The sequence below is a fragment of the Ursus americanus genome, chromosome 16 (genome assembly GCF_024610735.1).
Source record: "Ursus americanus isolate L20-20 chromosome 16, mUrsAme1.1.p, whole genome shotgun sequence".
Taxonomy (NCBI): domain Eukaryota; kingdom Metazoa; phylum Chordata; class Mammalia; order Carnivora; family Ursidae; genus Ursus; species Ursus americanus.
This window is the reverse complement of record NC_142142.1, coordinates 51,186,394-51,208,501: the sequence shown is the minus strand read 5'-3', so window position 1 is coordinate 51,208,501 and position 22,108 is coordinate 51,186,394. Positions and strand designations below refer to the sequence as shown.

The 22,108-nt window shown below is 39.3% G+C and overlaps 1 protein-coding gene across 6 annotated transcripts in view; it reads right to left on the bottom strand.

Moving 5' to 3' along the window:
• The window catches only part of SIK3 (SIK family kinase 3), a 238,388-nt gene that overhangs the window by 92,439 nt on the left and 123,841 nt on the right, over positions 1 to 22,108 (bottom strand). For all 6 annotated transcript variants that reach the window (XM_045797834.2, XM_045797838.2, XM_045797837.2 and 3 more), the window contains exons 2-3: positions 19,795 to 19,911; positions 16,226 to 16,289 (exon numbers count right to left, since the gene is read on the bottom strand). In XM_045797834.2, the coding sequence (XP_045653790.1) occupies positions 16,226 to 16,289; positions 19,795 to 19,911 (181 nt within the window). The remainder of the gene's footprint in view (positions 1 to 16,225; positions 16,290 to 19,794; positions 19,912 to 22,108) is intronic.

Genomic DNA, 22,108 nt, shown 5'->3' with positions numbered 1-22,108 from the left:
TGCTGGAGAAAGATAGCATTCGATCCCGTATAATGGAATAACGAGTTCATGGTTTCCTATTGCTAGGCCTTTCGTCAACACTCTTAGCTGTCCTCGATCACTCCCTCTTTCACTCCCCCAAGTAGCTAATTCACCTCTTCCATGTGCATCCAGGTTCCTATCCTTTCACCCCTAGCCCTCAGGTGCTTGAACTGACCTCCTACTTCGAGTAGAAAATTAGACAAAAGGCGACGTACGTTTACTTCACATTCTTCTACCTAAAAAACCACCCATAGCCACATACATCCTCCACCTTCTTCTATCCTCTCTGAGCAACCAGTTCCTGGTAACTACTTTCACAGCTCGAGCGCCTCCTATTCGTCATGGACCTACTCATACAGGTTATCTTTCCCGTATCAATTCTAGTCCAACTCATCTTGTCACTACTGTATCCTTAACCTCACCCTACGAGCAAGTCTCACATTTAAACAAAACAAAGCAAAACAAAACTCCCCCTTGCTCTTTGTCAGGTGCTGAGAGGATCTGAGACTTTACCAGAATTTAACAATTTAATGTGCCACAGATGCATGAATGCTGGCAGAAGACATGACACCCCCAGGTCAGAGACAAAGCACTTTGGTATTTAGGGTACAGCAAGCAGCGTGAGCATCAACATATTTGCTTCGGTTTCCCAAATCCTAATTCTCACAGAGTGATGTGAGGGAGACCAGGTGACATCTGCACATTCAGTTGGATGCATTCAAGGAGCAGAACCTAGAACATTCTAATTGCTAACTAATGATTGCTACCACTGAGAGCTTACTATATACCAGGTCATATAATAAACATTTTAATTTTTTAAAAAACTTTTTAGAAATTGAAATATAGGGGTGCCTGGGTGGTACAGCGGTTAAGCGTCTGCCTTCGGCTCAGGGCGTGATCCTGGCATTATGGGATCGAGCCCCACATCAGGCTCCTCCGCTAGGAGCCTGCTTCTTCCTCTCCCACTCCCCCTGCTTGTGTTCCCTCTCTCGCTGGCTGTCTCTATCTCTGTCAAATAAATAAAATCTTTAAAAAAAAAAAAAAGAAAGAAATTGAAATATAATTAACATGAAATAAAATTAACTATTTTAAAGTGTATACTTCGGTGGTCTCAATATATTCACTATATTGGGCAATCATCACTACTATCTAATCCTAGAATATTTCTTTTTTTTTTTTTTAAGATTTTTTATTTATTTATTTGACAGAGATAGAGACAGCCAGCGAGAGAGGGAACACAAGCAGGGGGAGTGGGAGAGGAAGAAGCAGGCTCATAGCGGAGGAGCCTGATGTGGGGCTCGATCCCATAATGCCAGGATCACGCCCTGAGCCGAAGGCAGACGCTTAATGACTGTGCCACCCAGGCGCCCCTAGAATATTTCTATCACCCCAAATAGAAACGCTCTACCGGTAAGCAATTAGTCCTAGTTCTCCCCACCCCCATCTCCTGGTAACCATGAATCTATTTTCTGTCTCTACAGACTTGCCTTTTCTGGACATTCCATATAAATGGAATCGCACAATATGTGGTCTTTGGTATCTGGCTTCTTTCACATAACAATGTCTTCAAGGTTTATCCACGCTGTAGCTTATATCAGTACTTCATCCTCTTTACCACAGAATATTCCACTGTACAGATATACCACATTTTATTTATCCATTCATCAGTTGGTGGAAATCTGACTTACTTCAACTTTTTAGCTATTATAATTAATGCTGCTATGAACATGCTGTACAAGTCTTTGCACAGAGCAAGCACTTTATTTTTTTATTTTTAAAAAGATTTTATTTATTTATTTATTTATTTATTTATTTATTTATTTGACAGAGAGACAGAGTACAAGAAAGGGGAGCGGCAGGCAGAGGGACAGGGAGAAGCAGACTCCCTGCTGAGCAGGCAGCCCGATGCAGGGCTCGATCCCAGGACCCTGAGATTATGACCAGAGCCGAAGACAGACACTTAACCGACTGAGCCCCCCAGGCACCCCCACACTAAGCACTTTAAAAACACTCACACAACCCTTGTAACAACCTTTGAGATAAGTGGTATCATCATCATCGTCGTCATCATCATTACTATTATTCATTTTAAAGATGAAGACCCTAAGACAGTGAGGTTAAAAAACTTGCCCAAGGTCACCAAGGCTGTAAGCAGAAGAATGAGGATTTGAATCACCGCAGTCTGACTCTATCCATGCACTTAACGACTAACCATGCAGCTCTGTTTAAGCACACTTTTAATCCATTTTCTCTGTCCCCACTGCTGCTGTTTATCAGATACTCCCCAGCTGTCATCTGTTTTGTTGCCAACAGCCTCCTCTGTGCTCTCCTAGGCTCTAGTCTCGTCACCCTTAAATGCACCCTTATTTTGGCACCCATGTACCCTTTCTAAAATATAACTTGGACTGTCCCGACCCTTGCTTAAAGTCCTTCTATGGCTATCATCTAACAGTGGATGAAATTGCAGTGAAATCTTGTGTGGAAACCCAATAAGCATATCATGTTTGAAAGCAGAGATGCCGTGCTCTTGTTGAACAGGAGGAAAAAATGGGGAGTGGTCGAATGTGTCTGTGAAGAAAACATGACCGCTAAGCGGGGCCTCACATATCAACGTTCTCAGAGAAGGCATCGTAGCCATGTCCCAAGAACCCTTAGAACTTTTGGAATAATTAAAAAACCACGAGCACATCACTTAATAGTCTTTAAAAAACCAGTTCTAGTTCCCTGAATACACCAAGCTATTTCAGACCTTAACGTCTTTACTATGTTACCCTCTGGAAAACTGATTTCCACTCACCAAACTTCTCATACTTGAAAACTCTGCTCAACCATGACTTCCTCCATAGACTTCTCTAACCCACTCTTTGCTCCAACAACTGCAAATACTGCTTGCCATCTTTATCATATTTCTACTGATGTCCCTCGTACAATACAGTACTCAAAACCGAAGATAATATTCTAGATATGCTGTGACTGCCACAAAGAGTAAGAGCACTACAACTCTTTCAGCAAATCTGAAATGGAGTCTGGAATCAAGCAGCCAACTACTGCCCCAAACACTTTTGTGTCATAATCTGCCAACATTAGGATAAAGTTCCCAGCTTTACACCTAGAGCAGAAACTTCAAGCACCATGATTCGACACCTCAAGCAACCTTGAAAATTCTGGATCAAACCAACCATGTTCTTCAGTCCTATACCAAACCTGCCAAGTACTGCTAACTAAACAACCCATAAAAAAAGCCACAAGTGGAGTCCCAATGAAGTTAAGATCTCCAACAATTGCTAACCTACCAATATGCCTACCCGTCCTTCAACTTGTCCTTTATCATCTACTTCTTTCATTTCCTCTAGCTGCTATTCCACGATCTCACCTCAGCATACAAACTGTTTTCCTACTTTTCAAACACTAGTGTTAGGTTGTCAGATTCTAAACTTTAATTCCCCAAACATCAATCTCACACAAATACTTCTACAAACTTACCAGCCTTCAACTCCTCCTCGAGGAATGCCCCATTAAATCTTAGTGTTAGGTTGTCAGACTCTAAACTTTAATCCCCCAAACATCAATCTCACACAAATATTTCTACAAACTTACCAGCCTTCAACTCCTCCTCGAGGAATGCCCCATTAAATCTCCCTCCCTCCCTTATAGCTACATTTCCTCTGGCTCTACTGGTTCTTTCCCCTCAAAATAAACTATAGACATAAAATCAAATACATAATAAAAGACAACAGGGGCGCCTGGGTGGCTCAGTCCATTAAGCGTCCAACTCTTGATTTCAGCTCAGGTCATGATCTTGGGGTCATGAGATCGAGCCCCCTGTCGGGCTCCATGCTCAGAGGGGAGTGTGCCTGAGATCCTCTCTTTCTCCCTCTGCCCTTCCCTTCCCCACCCCACTTGCTGTTTCCCTTTCTCTCTCAAATAAATAAATCTTAAAAAAAAAAAAAAAAGACAACACATATTCAACCAATGCCCCTTTTAGTTACTGACCCTCTCTCTTTCCTTCTCATCATAGCCAAGTTTCTCAAGAATCATTCATACCACTGGCCTCCAAAGGGTGCTGGTTTTATCTTAGTGGTTGCTCTGGGGATTATAATGTGCATCTTAATTTATCACAATCTACTTCCAACTAACACTGACTTGATTCTGGTAAAATATAGCATTTATTCCAATATGACTCCATTTCCTCAACCTTCCTTGAAGTACTTACATTGCGTCAATATATGTGAGAAATGCAGAAATAAAGTGTTATAAATACTTCATGAAGCTCTTTTTTGTCTTTTAAAGAAACTAAGAGAAGAAAAGAGGAAAAAGTATATTTATATGGCCTTTTATTTCCTACATATTCATCTCTTCTGATTTTCTTTATTTTCTCCTGTGGATATAAGTTACCATTTCGCGTCATCTCCTTTCAGCTCGAGCACTTCCTTACAGTGTCTTGTAGAGCAGGCATGCTTATAAGAAATTCTCTCAGTCTTTGGTTATTTGGGAATGTGTTCATTTAGCCTTCACTTTGAAGGACAGTTTTGCTAGATGCAGAATTTATGGTTCATGGGGTTTTGTTTTGCTTTTTACTTCGGCATTTTAAACATGTCAGTCCACTGCCTTTGGCACCCATTTTTTTCTGATGAGAACTCAGCTGCAAATCATACTGCTGTTACCATGTACCTGATGAGTCATTTTTCTCTTGCTGCTTTCAAGATTCTGTCTTTGTCTTTGAGCAAATTGACAATACGTGTCTATGTGGATCTCTTTTGGGTTTATCCTACTTAAGATTCATTAAGCTTCTTGAAACTGTAAATTATTGTTTTTTATACATTTCAGAAGTTCTTAGTCATCATTTCTTCAAGTTTTTTTTTTTTTTTCTGTCCCATTCTCTCTTTCCTCTCCTTCTGAGACTCCCATTACAAATATATTGGTACACCTGATCTTGTCCCACAGGTCTCCAAGGCTCTGCTTATTTTTTTTCAATGACTTTCTCTCTGTTCTTCAGATTGGACTTTTCACTATTGATATTTCAAGTTTGCTGGTTCTTTTTTCTGCCACTTCAAATCTGCTATTGAACACATCTAGTGAATTTTTCATTTCAGTTACTGTACCTCTCAACTCTAGAATTTCCATTTTTTATCATTTCAATTTCCTTACTGAGCTTCCCTATTTGTTGAGTCATTGTCATCATATTTTCCACTTAGACATGGTTTCTCTTAATTGTCTGAACAAATGTATAATAATTGCCATGAAGTTTTTGCTAAAAATAACATCTAGACCTACTCAGAGGAAGTTTCTATTGGCTACTTTTCTTCCTGAGTAGGGATCACATGTTCCTGGTTTTTTTTTCTTCAACATCTACAATGTTCGTTTGTTTTTTTTTAGCAAACTGCATATTATAGATAATATGTTTAACCAATTCTGGATTATGATTTTTCCCCCTGAGGACTGTTGTTGTTGCTGCTTTTGGGGTTTTTTTGTTTGTTTGTTTGTTTGTTTGTTTGTTTTTTAGCAACCCTCTTGGAAATAATTTGAGAATCCATCCCCCTGTGGTATGTAGCCATTGATTTTTCTGCTAAATTAAAAAAAATCCTTATTTTTATTCTTTAGCATGACCTCCTTAAAGTCATCCCTATATCTACACTGATTAGTGATCAGGCCAGTAGGCTTTTCACCCTCTGCTGACAAATCTATTGGTGAGTTCAGGAGTGCATTCAAAGTTCAGAAAACTTCAAAGTCGGCCTCAGCTTTTACTCTTTGCTAGACTTTCTCAGGACTTCCGAGCAGATGCCAGTCCCCCAGTAAGCCAGATATGAATGAAGAACATATCTTATCCTGTTGTTGTTCTCTCATTAACAAGATCTCCCTACTAAATTTCTGGCTGGTTAACCATTCTGTTGCTTGCCCCTAGCAAGATCACAACCTCTAGCTAGCAAGGCTCTGAGCCTTCCACATTTGCTTCCTACCAAACTTGCTATTTTTACTGACAACACAACTGGGCATGAGGGTTTTTTGGGTTTTTTGTTTTTGTTTGTTTTGCTTTTGTCTTCTTTTCCAACTCACGTCAGCTGCCTCTGGCAACAAAGCTGCTGGTTTTAAGGCCAGCCCAGCCTTGATTACATTTTGCTTTCCCTTGGGGAGGGAAAGGAAAAGATATAGGGGCTCAGGCAGAAGGCCAAAGACTCCCATTATTCTTTTTTTTTTTTTTTAAAGATTTTATTTATTTATTTGACAGAGATAGAGACAGCCAGCGAGAGAGGGAACACAAGCAGGGGGAGTGGGAGAGGAAGAAGCAGGCTCATAGCGGAGGAGCCCGATGTGGGGCTCGATCCCAGAACGCCGGGATCACGCCCTGAGCCGAAGGCAGACGCTTAACCGCTGTGCCACCCAGGCGCCCCTCCCATTATTCTTAACACAAATTCAAAAGATTTTCGTGAATTAAAGCTTCTCAATTTAATGTTTGCCACTGATTCATTTTCAGAGCCCTAATGGTTATTTTTGACAATCCTGCCACTTTTGTATTTGTTCTTTAGACAGAATATTTGCCAACTTCTCCACTGTGTCATTGCAAGAAGTCCTATTCCTTCCATCTCTCGCATCATTTTCAAGTTCTAATCTGTGTATATTTTAGAATGTAGTTATTGTATTATATAACATTTGTTTATGTAAATATATTTGAATAGGGTGCACAATTTAAATGGTGTTATTAATATGTTCTGTGGTAACTTTAGAAAACATTCTTTTTTTTTTTTTTTAAAGATTTTATTCATTTATTTGATGGAGAGAGAGAGACAGCCAACAAGAGAGGGAACACAGGCAGGGGGAGTGGGAGAGGAAGAAGCAGGCTCCCAGTGGAGGAGCCTGATGTGGGGCTCGATCCCAGGACTCTGGGACCATGCCCTGAGCCGAAGGCAGATGCTTCACGACTGAGCCACCCAGGCGCCCCTAGAAAACATTCTTAAAAACTCTCCATTTCCCCTTCCTCACTATGCACTCACATCTCACCCCATTACATTCTGATTTCTATACTCATTACACTAGTGAAACAGCTCTAGAAGCACTGAGAACATCTCTGTCACAAAGCCAGAGTCTACCTCTCAGTCCTTACCATATTTTACCTTTCTACATCATTCAATAATGCTCCTTTTTGAAATTCCTATTTTCCTTGGCTTTTATAATACCACACTCTTATTTCATCAACAGCAATTTTTTTTCATATACTTCATAACCTTACTTTCAACATAAACACTAATGGTACTAAGGGTCTCATCCTTAAACCGATTCTTTTCTGTATGATCCCATGTCAATGACCAACTACCATCTACCTGCTGATGAAACAAGATCCTAGGCTCCATCTTATCCCTGACCTCCAGACCACCGTATCCAATGACTTGATGTGTAACTCTTACCTAACTGATGCCTCAAACTCACCATGTCTAAAGCAACACAGTTTATCCAATTTATGTTTCGCTGTTATATTCTCTTAGTAAATGACACTACCATTCACACCAATAAAAGGGTCAGAAATCGAAAAATCATCTTAAAACCCTCTTACTCATTTCCTCCTTTAACACTGTGATTTTCGAAAGGTTTATTAGTATTCCCCTGATATGCCTAATTAATCTAAAATTTAAGAAAACTGGCCACTTCTTTTACATAGACGATGATAAAACAAAAGCCTTAAAAAGAGAAGATGGGATTGTTAGTATGTAAGTAGAGGAGAGGCCCTGCCTGTGCTTAAATCTCAGTAATACTCATCTTAAAAAAAAAAAAATCTGTCTCACTCTCTCTTTAAATGGGTATTTAATAACAGGAGGCTAAAAAAATACTTCACACTGATTGCTGCTATGTCCATGACCTAAAATTTCAAAACAGAAATTTGGTTTCTATTTGTAATAAAAGATCCTCCCTGAAATACTTAAGCGAAGTCTTTTTATACAGAAGAATGGATTCTTCAAACTGGTGAATGGGGAAAAGCATGCACTCTGGCGTGAGATAATCCTTGGGTTGAATCTCGGCTGTATTACTGATTAAGTTATATGGCAGGCCAATTATTTAGCCTCCTTGAACTTCAGTTTCTTTGTAAAATGATGATAAAGATATCTATACTTCAAGATCAAAACGAAAGAGATGAAGTCACTGCCTTACTTCAATACCTCATCATCCTCAGATATTGGCTTCCTAACTGGCATTGGTTTGTTCCATTCCAGTTCTTCCTCACATGGCAATAATTCAAGATAATGTTCGATTATTTTATACTCTTGGTTCATCATGCACTCACTCTTCTATTTAGTGAACAGTTACTGATCATTTCCCTCAGTAAATAATTGAGTGCAACAGTATGAACTGGAGAGCAAGAGGAGACATGTAGATAGATACAATGGTGAGCAGACATGGCCCCTGAACTTGCGGCCTTTGGTGTCTGGTGGAGAGAGAAACCATTATATAATTACAAAAATAAATGTAAAACCACAACAGATATAATAAGTACCACTAAGAAAGGATATAGTGCAATGAGAGGGTGTGATAGGGGAATTGGCCAAGTCAGAAACGTCATTCAAAGCCCTTCGTTATTTATTGAGCCTTTCCTATCTTACCAGCCTCATTTCCGGGCATTTTCTCACATACAGCCTATATTTAAACCATATTGAACAACTTAAGGAGTATGAAACATGCCATGCTTTCTCTCATCTTGAAGTCTTTCGAACAGGCCACATTTCTGCAACACTTGTTCCCCCTAGTTAATTCCAGCAAGAATCCAAAGAGGCAGTTCTTGCCTGACTTCTTTAATGCCTTTTCATCACACATGGTGCTAATATTAATCACCACCTCCACCTGGTAATTGATATTCTCCTTTGTACATGACTAGCATTTTATGGGGAGATATTCTGAAATTATGCCAAAATCCTGTCTTCTTCAGTACTAGTTTCCCAGGGTGCTGAAACAACTTACCACAGGTAGGTGGCTTAAAATAACCGTAATTTATTCACTCACAGTTCTGGAAGCAATAAGTCCAAAACTGAGGTCCTACCAGGGCTTCACTGTGCCCGGAGGCTTTAGGGGAGAATCTTTGCTTCTGGCAGCGCCCGCCAGTTTTCCTGGACTTGTGGCTGCATCGCTTTGATCTACTTCGGTCTTTTTCAAGACTGTTGTAGCTATTCTGGGTCCCTTATAATTCCACACCAATTTTACAATCCACTTGTCAGTTTCTACAAAAACGCCAGCTTAGATTCTGATGGGGATAGTACTGAATCTATATATCAGTGTGAGTAGTGAGTAGTAGTGCCATCGTAACGACGTTAACTCTACAACCCGTGAACGTGGGATGTTTTTCCAATCATCTAGATCTTCTTAAATTTCTTTCAACACTGTTTTGTACTTTTTCTTACTTTTCAGACCATAAAATTTGCATTTCTTCTGTTACATTTATTCCTAAATATTTTATTCTTATTGGTGCTATTATAAACTGAATTGTTTTATTTCTTTCATTTTCAGATTGCTCATTGTAAAGATATAGAAATACAACTGACTTGCATATATTGCTCCTGTATCCTGCAACCTTGCTTAACTCTTATATAGTTCTTAGAGTTTTTTAGTGGATTCTTTAGGATCTTCTATATATAAGATTATGTCATCTGTGAATAGAGTTTTAGCTTTACTTCTTCCTTTCCAATCTAGATTCCTTTTATATAAGTCTTTCTTTGCCTAACCACGATGACTAGAACCTCCAGTACGATGTTTAAATAGAAATGGAAAGAGATGAAATCTTTGTCTTATTCCTAATTGGAGGAGAAATACATCTAGTTGTTCACCATTAAATATGATGTTAGCTATGGCTTTTTCAGAGATCCTTTATCAGATTAAGAAAGTTCTTTTCTATTTCTATTTGTTGCATGTTTTTATCATGAAAAGATGTTGGATTCTGTCAAGTGCTTTTCTGCATCTGATATGATTGTGTCATTTTTATTTTTTCTTTTATTGCTATGATGTATTACATTAATGGATATCTGTATGGACAACCAACCTTGCATTCCTGGGATAAGTTCCACTTGGTCATAGTGTGTAATTTTTTTTTTTTTTTAAGAGAGGGTCAGTGGGGAGAGGGAGAGAGAAAATCCCAAGCAGGCTCCCTGTCCAGTGCAGAGTCCAAAGTGGAGCTTGATCTCACGACCCTGAGATCATGACCTGAGCCAAAATCAAGAGTCAGATGCTTAACTAACCCAGGCACCTCGTGTATAATTCTTTTTCTATGTTAACTATTTTGTTGAGGATTTTTGCATCCACAGTCATAAGGGATATTGCCCTGTAGTCTTCTTTTCTTGTGATGTCTTTGTCTTGTATTGGCATCAGGGTAATACTGACTGAGCTCACAGAATGGGTCAGGAAGTGTCCATTCCTATTCTTTTTTTAAGAAGAGTTTGCAAAGAATTGCTATTAATTCTTCTTTAAATGTCTGGTAGAATTCACCAGTGATGCCATCTGGGCCTGGACTTTATAGGTAGTTTTTTGATTACTGCTTCAATCTCTTTACTTAATATAAGTCTATTCAGATTGCTTATTTCTTCTTGAACCAGTTTCAATCGTTTGTGTCTTTCTAGGAATTTGCCCATTTTATCTAAGTTAAATGATCTGTTGGTTTATAATTGTTCAGGTATTCCTTTATAATAATTTGTATTTCTTTAAGGTGGGTGGTAATGTCTGCTCTTTCATTTCTTTTTTTTTTTTTTAAAGATTTTATTTATTTATTTGACAGAGATAGAGACAGCCAGCGAGAGAGGGAACACAAGCAGTGGCAGAGGAAGAAGCAGGCTCCTAGCAGAGGAGCCCAATGCGGGGCTCAATCCCAGGACTCTGGGATCACGCCCTGAGCCAAAGGCAGACACTTAACGACTGAGCCACCCAGGCGCCCCTCTATTCCCTATTTAATGAATTTCTGCTATAATCTTTATTGTCTCCTTCCTTCAGCTTGGTTTAGGTTTGGTTTGTTCTTCCTTTTCCAATGTCTTTTTGGGGTTTTTTTTGGAGAAAGAGAAAATGCATGAGCAGGGATGGGGGCAGAGGGAAAGGGAGGGAGGGAGGGAGAATATCTTAAGCAGACCCTCCAACACAGGGCTCAATCCATGACCCTGAGATCATGACCTGAACCAAAATCAAGAGTTGGACACTTAACCGAGTCACCCAGGCACCCCTACATTATAATTAAAAAAATAATTCTTTTTTTTTTTTTTTTTTAGTGAGTGTTCTAGGGTTTACTGTATATATTTTACCTCATCCAAATGGGTTTCTAACTTATATTAGCTTAATTTTCCGGGGATTATATGGAACTATTACTCTTTTATATAGCTCTATTCCTTTTACTTCATTTTTGTAGTAATTTTTTAAATAAACACCACATCAATTAATTTTACAAATCCAACAATACAGTGTTATAATTATTTCTTTACCTTCTGTAGTGATTTCCTTAGCCCAATGTAGCTTTTATCACACACCTTCTTTGTGCTGTTATTGGCAAATATATTACACATATATTACATTATAGGGAATGCATTATATATATATGTGTGTGTATATATATATATATAATTTCATACGACTGCTTCTTAAATATGTTAAGAGAAGAAAGGAGAAAAGTATGCATCTCCTCTGTCTTTTACAATTACGTAATTACCTTTATTGATGTTCTTTCTTTTCCTATGTGGACCCAAATTACCACCTGCGGTTACCTGCTCTCCCCCTAAAGAACTTCCTTGAGTATTTCTTGTAAGTGGGCCTCTCAGTTTTCGATGACTGGGGAATTCTCTCATATTTTGCTTATCAGAGAAAGGCTTTATTTTGCCTTCATTTTTGAAAAATAGCTTTACTGGATGTAAGATTTTGGTTAATAGGTTTTTCTCTCTGAACACTTGGAAACGTTATCCTATTGCCTGCTGACCTCCACTGTTTGTGCTGAAAAGTCCGATGTGAACCTAATGGGGCTCCCTTTAAGTGACACGTCATCTTTCTCTTGCTGCTTTCAATATTTTCTCCTTGTCTTTGACTTTCACTGTTCTTTCACTACGCATCTGTTTGAGGATCTCTTTGTGTGTAATCCTACCTGGATTTTGTTTAGCTTTCTGCCCATATAAGTTATTGTTTTTCAATAATTTGTGAAGTTTACAGCCATTATTTCCTTGCATATTTTTTCTTTTCCTTTGTCTCTTGTCTTCTGGTACTCCCATTAGGCATATGTTGTTGCATTTGATAGTGTCCCACGTTTCTCTGAGGCTCTGTCTATTGTTCCTAGTTTGTTTTTCTCTTTCTTCTTCAAGTTACGTAATCTCCATCAATCTATCCACACATCTGCTTCTTTTTCTTCCAGGTCAAATCTATAGTTAAGTCTCTCTAATGAATTTTTTATTTCAGTTATTTTACTTTCCAATTCCATAGTTTCCATTTGTTCATTTTCTTAATGATTTCTGTTTCTTTAGTAATACTCTAATTTGATGTGACATTGTCATCATCTCTTCCTTTGCTACTTTAATTGTGTTACTTTATTTCTGTGAACATGTCTACAATGGCTACTTTAAAGTCTTTTTCTGATAAATCTGACATGTGGTGTCTCTGACAGTTTCTTGGCTTGCTTTTTTTCCAGTGCATGGCTCATACTTTCCTGTTTCTTTGCATGTCTCATATTTCCTTATTGTTGGAAACTACGTATTTTAGATAATATGTCATAGCACCTCTGGGTACTGGTACACCTCTCTCCTTCTAGGACATGTTATTGTTATTTGCTTATTTGTTTAGTGACTAGTGGACTGTTTCAGTGAAATTTATTCCCCAATCCACAGTGTTCAGCTTCTAATGTTCAGCACAGATTTGGTATATTCACAGTTACCCTCAGATCACTGGATCACCATAGTTGGGGAGGGCTCTCTTCCCATCGTTCCTTAACCCCACCCAGCTGTTAGACTCCAATAATTGCTGGCTGGTTGCTCCACTGTTTTCAACAATGCCCTGGGGAATAAACTGGTCTATAAACAATCCAATCAAATTCTGTTCCTTTGAAGGAATAGTTTCTGAGATCAGTGTTTGACTTTTGTTCTGACCTCTGGAAGGCTGTTGTGATTTTTATTCCCTGGATCTCTCCAGCAAACCAGCTAGACTACGGTATAGCTTGTGTCTTGAATCTCCTCTCAAATGCCTTTTACCACAACCTCCACTGTACTTTAGAATACTTTTAGGCTTCAACTTCTTCGTTCTCTGTTGCAAATGAAGTCAGTTCGTTTGTGAACAAATTAGGAGCTATCTGTTTTTATTTGCCAGAGGGAGCTCCGGGCAAATCTCTGAGCTAGGGCTCTAAAGCTACGTGTGGGGGACAATGGCAAAGTTCTCTCTGAGTGATACTCCCACTGTGGAAGCTGAGAGCTCAGTGGAAGGAGAAGGGACACAGTCTGGGGTCTTCTCAGTTTTCCTCTCCTGGGACAGAACAACCAGATTACAATCTGGGGTAAGAATGATCTGGGCCCCAGTATTCCCAACATGCTGCAACCAAATTCCACAGGTGGGGGCTAGGCTGAAGGGAGTCCCTGCTCCTGCACTACACTTAACCCGGACTTAGCTGCAGCAACAGGCAGCTGGGGACGGGAAGAGAATGCTGATGTCGTGTTCCTCCAAGAGTCTAGGTTGGGGTTGAGGGGTCCTGTGTTCTGGGCTACAGTAGTCCTAACTGGAATCTCCACCTCACTGAGCTGGCAAGGAGGAAGGAGGGAGCAGTACTGGTTTAAAAACCACTCTCAGGAATGCCTGGGTGGCTCAGGGTTAAGCGTCTGCTTTCGGCTCGGGTCGTGATCCTGGAGTCCCAGGATCGAATCCCACATCGGGCTCCCTGCTCATTGGGGAGTCTGCTTTTCCCTCTGCCTCTGCTCCTTCCCCTGTTCATTCTCTCTCTCACAAATAAATAAATAAAATCTTAAAAAAAAAAAAAAAACCCACTCTCATTTCTTACCAAGGTTTCGTAGATGTTCTTGAATAAATGTCTCTTCATTTGCTGTTCAAACTTAGGACCATGGTTTGGGGGGTTTTTCATCATGTTCCTGTCTCACTGGGAAGCGGATCAGCAGAGCTCCTCACACTGTCATGACAGAAGTCAATCTCCCAGTTGTTCTTTAACAGGATGTGAAGGATCACTATGTGTGTGAGCCAGAGCTCTATATGTGTGATCTCATTTCATCCTCACAACTGTGGAGCAGATACTAGAGACCTTGCTTTAATGGATCATGAAACTAAATCTCAGAATCATCTAATAACATGTTCCAATTAAAACAGCAAATAGGGGCTGATTCCAAACCAGGCCTAACTGTCTCCAAAGCTCCTGTTCCTGATCATGCCTATCTTATCATCTTTTATACAGATCCTTTTCAAAATCAGAGCTCATGAAACAGTTACATCCCTATGCAGTCACAATGATTTCTTTAGGGAATACATCACTTTCTTCCTCATCCGCATCTTTTATAATAATACTAGGAGAAGTCCTATTCTGTTTCCTCATGTCTTACGCTACATTTCCATAAAGAATATCCAGCCAGGGGACTTTACCTTTTCTGTACTTTTGGTGTTTTTTTTTTTTTTTTTTAAGATTTTATGTATTTATTTAACAGAGAGAGAGAGACAGCCAGCAAGAGAGGGAACACAAGCAGGGGGAGTGGGAGAGGAAGAAGCAGGCTCCCAGCAAAGCAGGGAGCCCGATGCGGGGCTTGATCCCAGGACACTGGGATCACACCCTGAGCCGAAGGCAGACGCTTAACGACTGAGCCACCCAGGCGCCCCGTCTTTTCTGTACTTTTTAAAATTTGTTTTCCTGGGGCACCCGGGTGGCTCAGTCGTTAAGCGTCTGTCTTTGGCTCAGGGCGTGATTCCAGCAGTCTGGGATCGAGCCCCACATCGGGCTCCTCGGCTGGGAGCCTTGCTTCTCCCTCCCCCACTCCCCCTGTTTGTGTTCCCTCTCTCGCTGGCTGTCTCTCTCTCTCTGTCAAATAAATAAATAAAATCTTTAAAAATAAATAAAATAAAATAAAATTTGTTTTCTTGAAGATCTACCTGCTAGATCTGATGTGCAATGGGTTTGGGTCTTTGATTATTATAGACATTAAAACGACAAGGTCTCTTTTCTCCCAAGATTACCTTTGTGCATAAGCACATACACAAAGCCAATTAAAAATACTATTAAGAAACGATGATCCCGCCTTTAAAAAAGACTGAAGCTTCTTAGGCCCAAATTATAAGATTTCAGGGAAAAGTTTAACACACACACACACACACACACACACACACCAAATCTGTACAGTCGCAACTGACCAGTCACTAGTAAGAACATCCCACTTTAAAAGTGATCTCATGCTTTTAAATGTACTTAAATTAGTAAGTACCAATATTTAAAACATAAAAAAAAAAATTTGACAATTGAAACCAAAACATAACCCCAAAAAATAAACTAGACAAACCTAAAGTAGAAGAAACCTTTCTCTTTATACTCACCAAAACAAAAAAATAAATAAATAAAAAATAATAAGACATATCCATGCATATTTGAAAATTTAGCCTTTAAGTCTACTTGGCTCCATTTATCACTATTACAAAAAAAAATTTGGGGGGCCAGTTTTTACCATCTCAAAAAGTCTGATTTCCTGGTAGCAGATTCCACTGCTTAATTCCGATGCTGTGCGAAGCGTTAGAGAAAAAAATAGTTACTGTAGACAAAACCTCCCAAACTATAAGAATCATCAAGGGAACTGTGAACACATGGTAAGAAATATAGTTACATGTTATATTTAAACAAAGTTTAAAGAAAGCATTAGAAGGAGACTGTTTGCTCCAAGTGGCTCTTTTCTCACACAACAGAGGCCCACACACCACGGGAGCTCCACCACATGTGGTAACCCCCAGTTGAATCCAGCAATAGCAAAGACCCTTGGTTTTACGTTCAGTAGGAATGCTTGTTTTGGAGATCTTTAATCTCAGCTGTCAACACCTGATTGAAATAAACAAAACAGTTTTGCTGAGGAAACAAAGACAGTGAAGGGACTTAAAAGGTAAACCAAAATAAATTAAAATTCTTGATCGAAAATGACAGCACTGAGGGCCAGCAAGCATCAAGTGGCAAAGGCACTGACCAGCTATTTTGGGTTTGCTAGAGTGTGCTCAACAGCTTTTGAAAGAATGCAATAGAGGTACTTACCAAATATTTCCCCTCCACTAGCATATTCTGTCACCAGATAAATCATCCGTTCTGTCTCCATAACCTGGTACAAAGGCAGGAAAGCGACAGACAGTGACACAAATGACAGGCTGATATCATAGGAAGAGAAACTAATGACTCCTCTTTTGTCAATTCAAATATTAATAACCATGACTGCTTAAAGGAAGCTTAAAACCCCGGAGCGGGGAACAGGCATAAGTGCTCTAAAGAAGAAAGGGGGAAAAACAGGTATTCCTCCACGTTCTTTAAAGTAGGAAGTATTCACTACTTGAGAGAGACAGTCGTTTTGCTGTTCCATGAGGCCTCTGTAATCAGTTAAGCTCCACAAAACTGAGAAGCAAAGAAGCTGCCAAGAACCAGAAAGTTCACATTCAACATTGATCACCTGAAGTTCAAAAATGCCCCCCACCCCACAAAACCCAATCAAGACAAAAACAAGCCTAGGGAAAACAAGGGGAATCAATTAAGAACTGCACAGAAATCACATGTGAATGTGTTTTTTTTTAATGGAAATTACAACTTTCCTTACGGCTATCCATTTATTCAAAATATTGGGAATAATAATGTAAATATTCAACACTTCAAGTAATATACTCATTTGTATTTTGTTTTGGTCCCTATTTTGCTTTTTTTATTTAGTTGTAGTATGTTGGCAGTCCTTTCTTCCTTTTTTACCTTTCTCATTAAATATTTTTTAAAGTAATATATGAGTATCTTTGCTCATGATAAACTTTTTAAATACCTGGTATATAAAAAAAGGCCAAAGATTTTCTCTTCCTAGACCCCCCATTTTATTCCCCCAAAGGAAACACTGTTAGTAAGCTAATTTACTCTATATCATTCTAGAGCAATGCTGACCAATGGAAAAAAAAAAAAAAAGTAGGCCTCGTAAATAATTATAAGTTTTCTAATAGCCACATTACTATGTAAAAAAAAATAAAATGAAATAACCTCTAATATGTTATTTACCCAGTATACCCAAAATATCATTTCAAAAAAATTTTAATTGTAAACTACTTCAGTTTTCACATTAATGAAAATTAATAAAATTAAAAATTCAGTTCCTCATTTGCTCTAGCCACATTTTATTTATTTATTTTTTATAATAATTTTTTATTATGCTATGTTAGTCACCATACAGTACATCCTTAGTTTTTGATGCAGTGTTCCATGATTCACTATTTTCTAGCCGCATTTTAATACTCAATAGCCATGTGTGGCCAGTGTTATCATACTGGGCAATACAGTTTTAGACTTTCACCATAATTCAAAGTTAACTATTTTGCTAAATTATTTCCCAGTTACTTGATCTTTGACATCTTTACACATTAACACCATATAACAGCATTATGCGTTATAATCATAGATCTTTTGAATGGTTTCAGAGTATTCCATCATATAAGCGCACATTACTTTTCCAATCTAATAACTGTATCATCCTTTTTTTCTCTTTAATTTTTAAGAACTCTCTGTAGTGGTGATATTAGTTCATTGTTTGTTACATGCATCCCTGCCAAGCTCTTCCTGTATGTTGATTTATACCACAACAACAAAGTAAGTGTTCTAAATACATGTTGGTGTAGAGGGAAAAGAAAAAAGAAAAGAAAAAAGTAAATGTCATATTGTATATCTCCTTTGTACTCCTGGGCCTTTTATTGACTGCAAATGTTCTTTTACTGCTAAAGCTTTCAATAGTTCAAAAACTTTCCTATACAGTTACCCATATTTGGCTCCCTCTATAAACTGACAAGACTGAAGTTTTGGCAAACGACCTGAAAACTACGTGGATACTATTCATAAAGACAAATTTGACAGCCATTCACCTTGGCAGCTCGGAATCCCCCATTAACAATACTAGCTGCCAGAGAGCAAAATTAAAGCTTAAAAGAGGGCATTGTTCAAAGTCAGGGCTGAAAGTATGAGAATTCTTTCCGGCTAATGAAATCTTGGGTAAGAAAGATCAACTTGGATAATTCAGCTAATAAGGTTAATACCTACAAGCTAACCCCTTGAGAAAAGTCAGCTTCATAAGCGTTACAACTATTTAAAGATGATTTATTTTAAAAAGTGAGGTTAAGAAGTTTACTCAGTCGATCGGGATAGGAAGGAAACAGAGGTTAGACACCTCCGAGTTTGCAGACACAAGTCTTCAGGCAACACCAGGAAGCCTTCACGGGTTTGCTTCTGGGGCACAACGTAGGTGTGGCTCAACAGAATTTAGTCTGATAAATTTCAACAAGTCTGCTCCTGCTGATCTAATTCATTTCATGATGTGAGCAGCTGATGCCAGAAAAGAGCCCTAGAGCTGTAGCCTTCACCACACACGCTAACATCACAACATGCTTTCTTTTCCATAAAATTAATAGACTAGGAAAGCCTGCCCATTGTGCCTCCACCCTTACACATGGTGCCATGTCTGGGCCAGTAACCATTTACTGCAGACTAACAGCAGCAAATGAACCGAGTGGGTGGCCACTTCCTGAACGAGTCAGTGATGGCTGTTCTGGTAGAGAGCAGTGAGCAGGGCTGGCCCTGGGCAGAGACAGAGCTTGTGGCTGCCAACACACTGCAATCTGAGAAGCACCCCAAAGCCCCACCCCTCCCAAAATACCTCTCCCACCAGCCTGGGAAGGCAAGGTCCTCTCTTCCTATCTGGCTTGAAATTCCAGTCATTAGATTTACTGCTTTTGCTGAGGGTGGCATGAAATATACATGGTTCTTGGGAAGGTAAGAAAACTAGAATGGAAATCTCTTTCGTGACACCAAATCAATCTCATGCCTATCAAATTATCAAATGCTACCTTAGGAAACGAAGTCTAGGACCCTATTAGAAAACAGGTGGGTTGTGACTGATACAAGGAGCTGTACTTAAAATATCCTTTGCCATTATAAGTAGTACCAGGATCACAGAAAAGAGTGTTTAAGGAACACTATAAAAAGATAATGTTATATTCACCTCTAGCTTTTCATCCCTAAAGATTCTCTGTTCCTCTGGCTTTCCCATTCTGTTTTAGGATTCAGATCTACATAAATAAGTTCTTGTCATCTTCTGAATAATCCTTTTGTGTAATCCTCACAAAGAATGGTACCCAAGTTTTAAAGAACAAATTTAGGGGCACCTGGGTGGCACAGCGGTTAAGCGTCTGCCTTCGGCTCAGGGCGTGATCCCGGTGTTATGGGATCGAGCCCCACATCAGGCTCTTCCGCTATGAGCCTGCTTCTTCCTCTCCCACTCCCCCTGCTTGTGTTCCCTCTCTCGCTGGCTGTCTCTATCTCTGTCGAATAAATAAATAAAATCTTAAAAAAAAAAAAAAATAAAGAACAAATTTAAAAGGCCTACGTGGGTAAGGCAGACCTTACTAGTAAATAGCCAGGTAAAACATGAGCGCTGAGTGGGAAACAAAAGGGCAGGAAAATAGTAGGATAAACGTGTGAACATAGAAACCAAGAAAAGTTGCAGATGTTCACCCAGACACCTTTTCTTCTATACACACAAGTGACTATTCTGGGTTCTTCGTTACCATACACTACGCCACTAAGGAACCTACCTGGTAGAGCCTGATGATGTGGGGGTGGCAAAGCATTTTCATAATTTGAACTTCCCGGAAAATCTTTTTCAAGTTTTCTTCATCCAGCTGGGTCTTGTCTATGATCTTGATAGCAACCTGAGAACAGAGGAAGAAAATTTACTCTGATGCATGATTAAAAGCAGTTCACTAAGGAAAATTAAATCCACTTTATAACATTATATTCCACAAAATACAAGTTGCCAGAATTTTGTTTACAGAATGTCAATGACGAAAACTATTTTACTCTTCTTAAAAAGTCAGGAAATGGATTCCTAACAAGATGATCTCATAGGAACAGATTCCAAAAGCTAGTGGGTCTTTCCGCCATTTCTTAAACTGCTCCAACAGTAAAATCCTACGACAAACAAAATACTTCATTACTCCATAGATGTGATCACAGTCTGGGCAAATCATGCTTTGATGCAGACAATCGTATGTCGGGTCTCTTATTAAGAGAAAATGCTTATATCACAAGTACATGATAAGTTAGTAAGGTTCGACCAGAAATTCCACAGTCTTCCCATATCTCCCCAGGTGCTTGCCTAACTCAGTAGTAGTAGTGGTGTGGTATCGTGATGGTAGTAGCAGCAGCCACTATAGATGGAACGTGTGGTGTGCACCACGCAGAATTCTTAGTGCTTCCGCGTCCTACATCATTTAAACCTCACAATACCCTACATTATTGTTAACCTTATTTCACAAATAGGGAAACTGAGACACACAGAGATTAAGTAATTTACCCAAGATTAAGTCATTTACAGCCACTATGCGACAGATCCAGGACTGAAGCCCAAGTAAATTGGCTTTACAGTCAAATTCTTAATGGTAATGCTATAAAAATCTGAAGATCTTTCTGTATTGTATATACACTGCCTCGGCATCAAACATCTATTTTGCTCATCATTGTTAAGATATCCAGCAGCACACACATTTTAAAACAGAATGAAAGATGAAGAACTTTTTTTACTCTACCAAATGTAAATTTCTTCACTATTCTTAGTGAAATACTCAAAATACTGTATTGTCCCCAAATATCTCTATATCTCTGTCTCAGTTGATCAGCAAATAAAGAATATTAGTCTGATGAAGGACCAAGACCAGGTACATTCTAGCCCCTTTCAATTCCTAAAATTCTATGATTCTTTACACTGAGAGGGGGAAAGGAAGCTTACTGAAAAAAAGAAAAAAGCCAGGGAAGCAAAATTTCAATAATAAAAATGTTCAACCCAGAGCGATAAAGACTATATAGAATGACACAGGGCAGATGATTCAAACGTAAGAAGGACTAACGTAAAAGTAACTTTGGGGCTGTTGCAGATATTAGAATGAGGACTGATGGAAGGCCCAGGGAGACAAATTTCAGCTCAATTCAAAGAGCGTTCAAGCCCTGCCTAACGACGGAATGTGGTAAGGTGAGCGGGATGTGGCTCAAGCTACAAAGACGAAACAGATACAGCCTTGGCTTCAAGGAGCTCACAATCTAGCAGGGGAAAGACATACATGAACCAGACAACAATACAGTGTTGGAAACACAATCAACAAAGTTATAAGCAAGGTATGATGGTAGAACAGACAGCATGGAGTCTGAGCTTCACTGGGGGGAGAAGCAGATATGGAGAAAGACTTCACATACAAAGCAGAACTTGAAAAAAGAAAGAATTGGGATAGGCAGAGAAGAGGGTAGGAAATTTTATGAAGAGAAAGAGCAGAATCATTAACAAATCTCACCAGCTGTTCGATCTCCTATAAGAAGTCTTGTACCATATCACCCTGGGGTATAGCTCAGGGGTAAGGCATCTGAGTGCATCTCACCCCGGACCATTAATGTTTCTACTTCTCCTCACTACTGTGCTATATCACACACAGGACCTTAACTCCAGCAATTGCTCCGGCATCTGTACCTGGTTCTGTAAGAACAGCTCCCAAGGGGCGCCTGTCGTTAAGTGTCTGCCTTTGGCTCAGGTCATGATCCCAGGGTCCTGGGATAGAGTCCTACATCAGGCTCCCTGCTCAGTGGGAAACCTACTTCTCCCTCTCCCACTCCCCTTGTGTTCCCCCCCCACCATCGTCAAATAAATAAATAAAATCTTAAAAAGAAAAGAAAGAACAGCTACCAAAACACAAAAATTGCAGTACACAATGTCCTTTTATAGACCAAATATCTGGGTCTTAATAGTAATTAATTATTAATAAAAGCTTACACATGACTAGCACATTATACTTTACAGATTGCTTTCATATACATAACAAGCTTAGAAACTTGCAGCCATATGCCCATCGCAGAGCTTCCCAA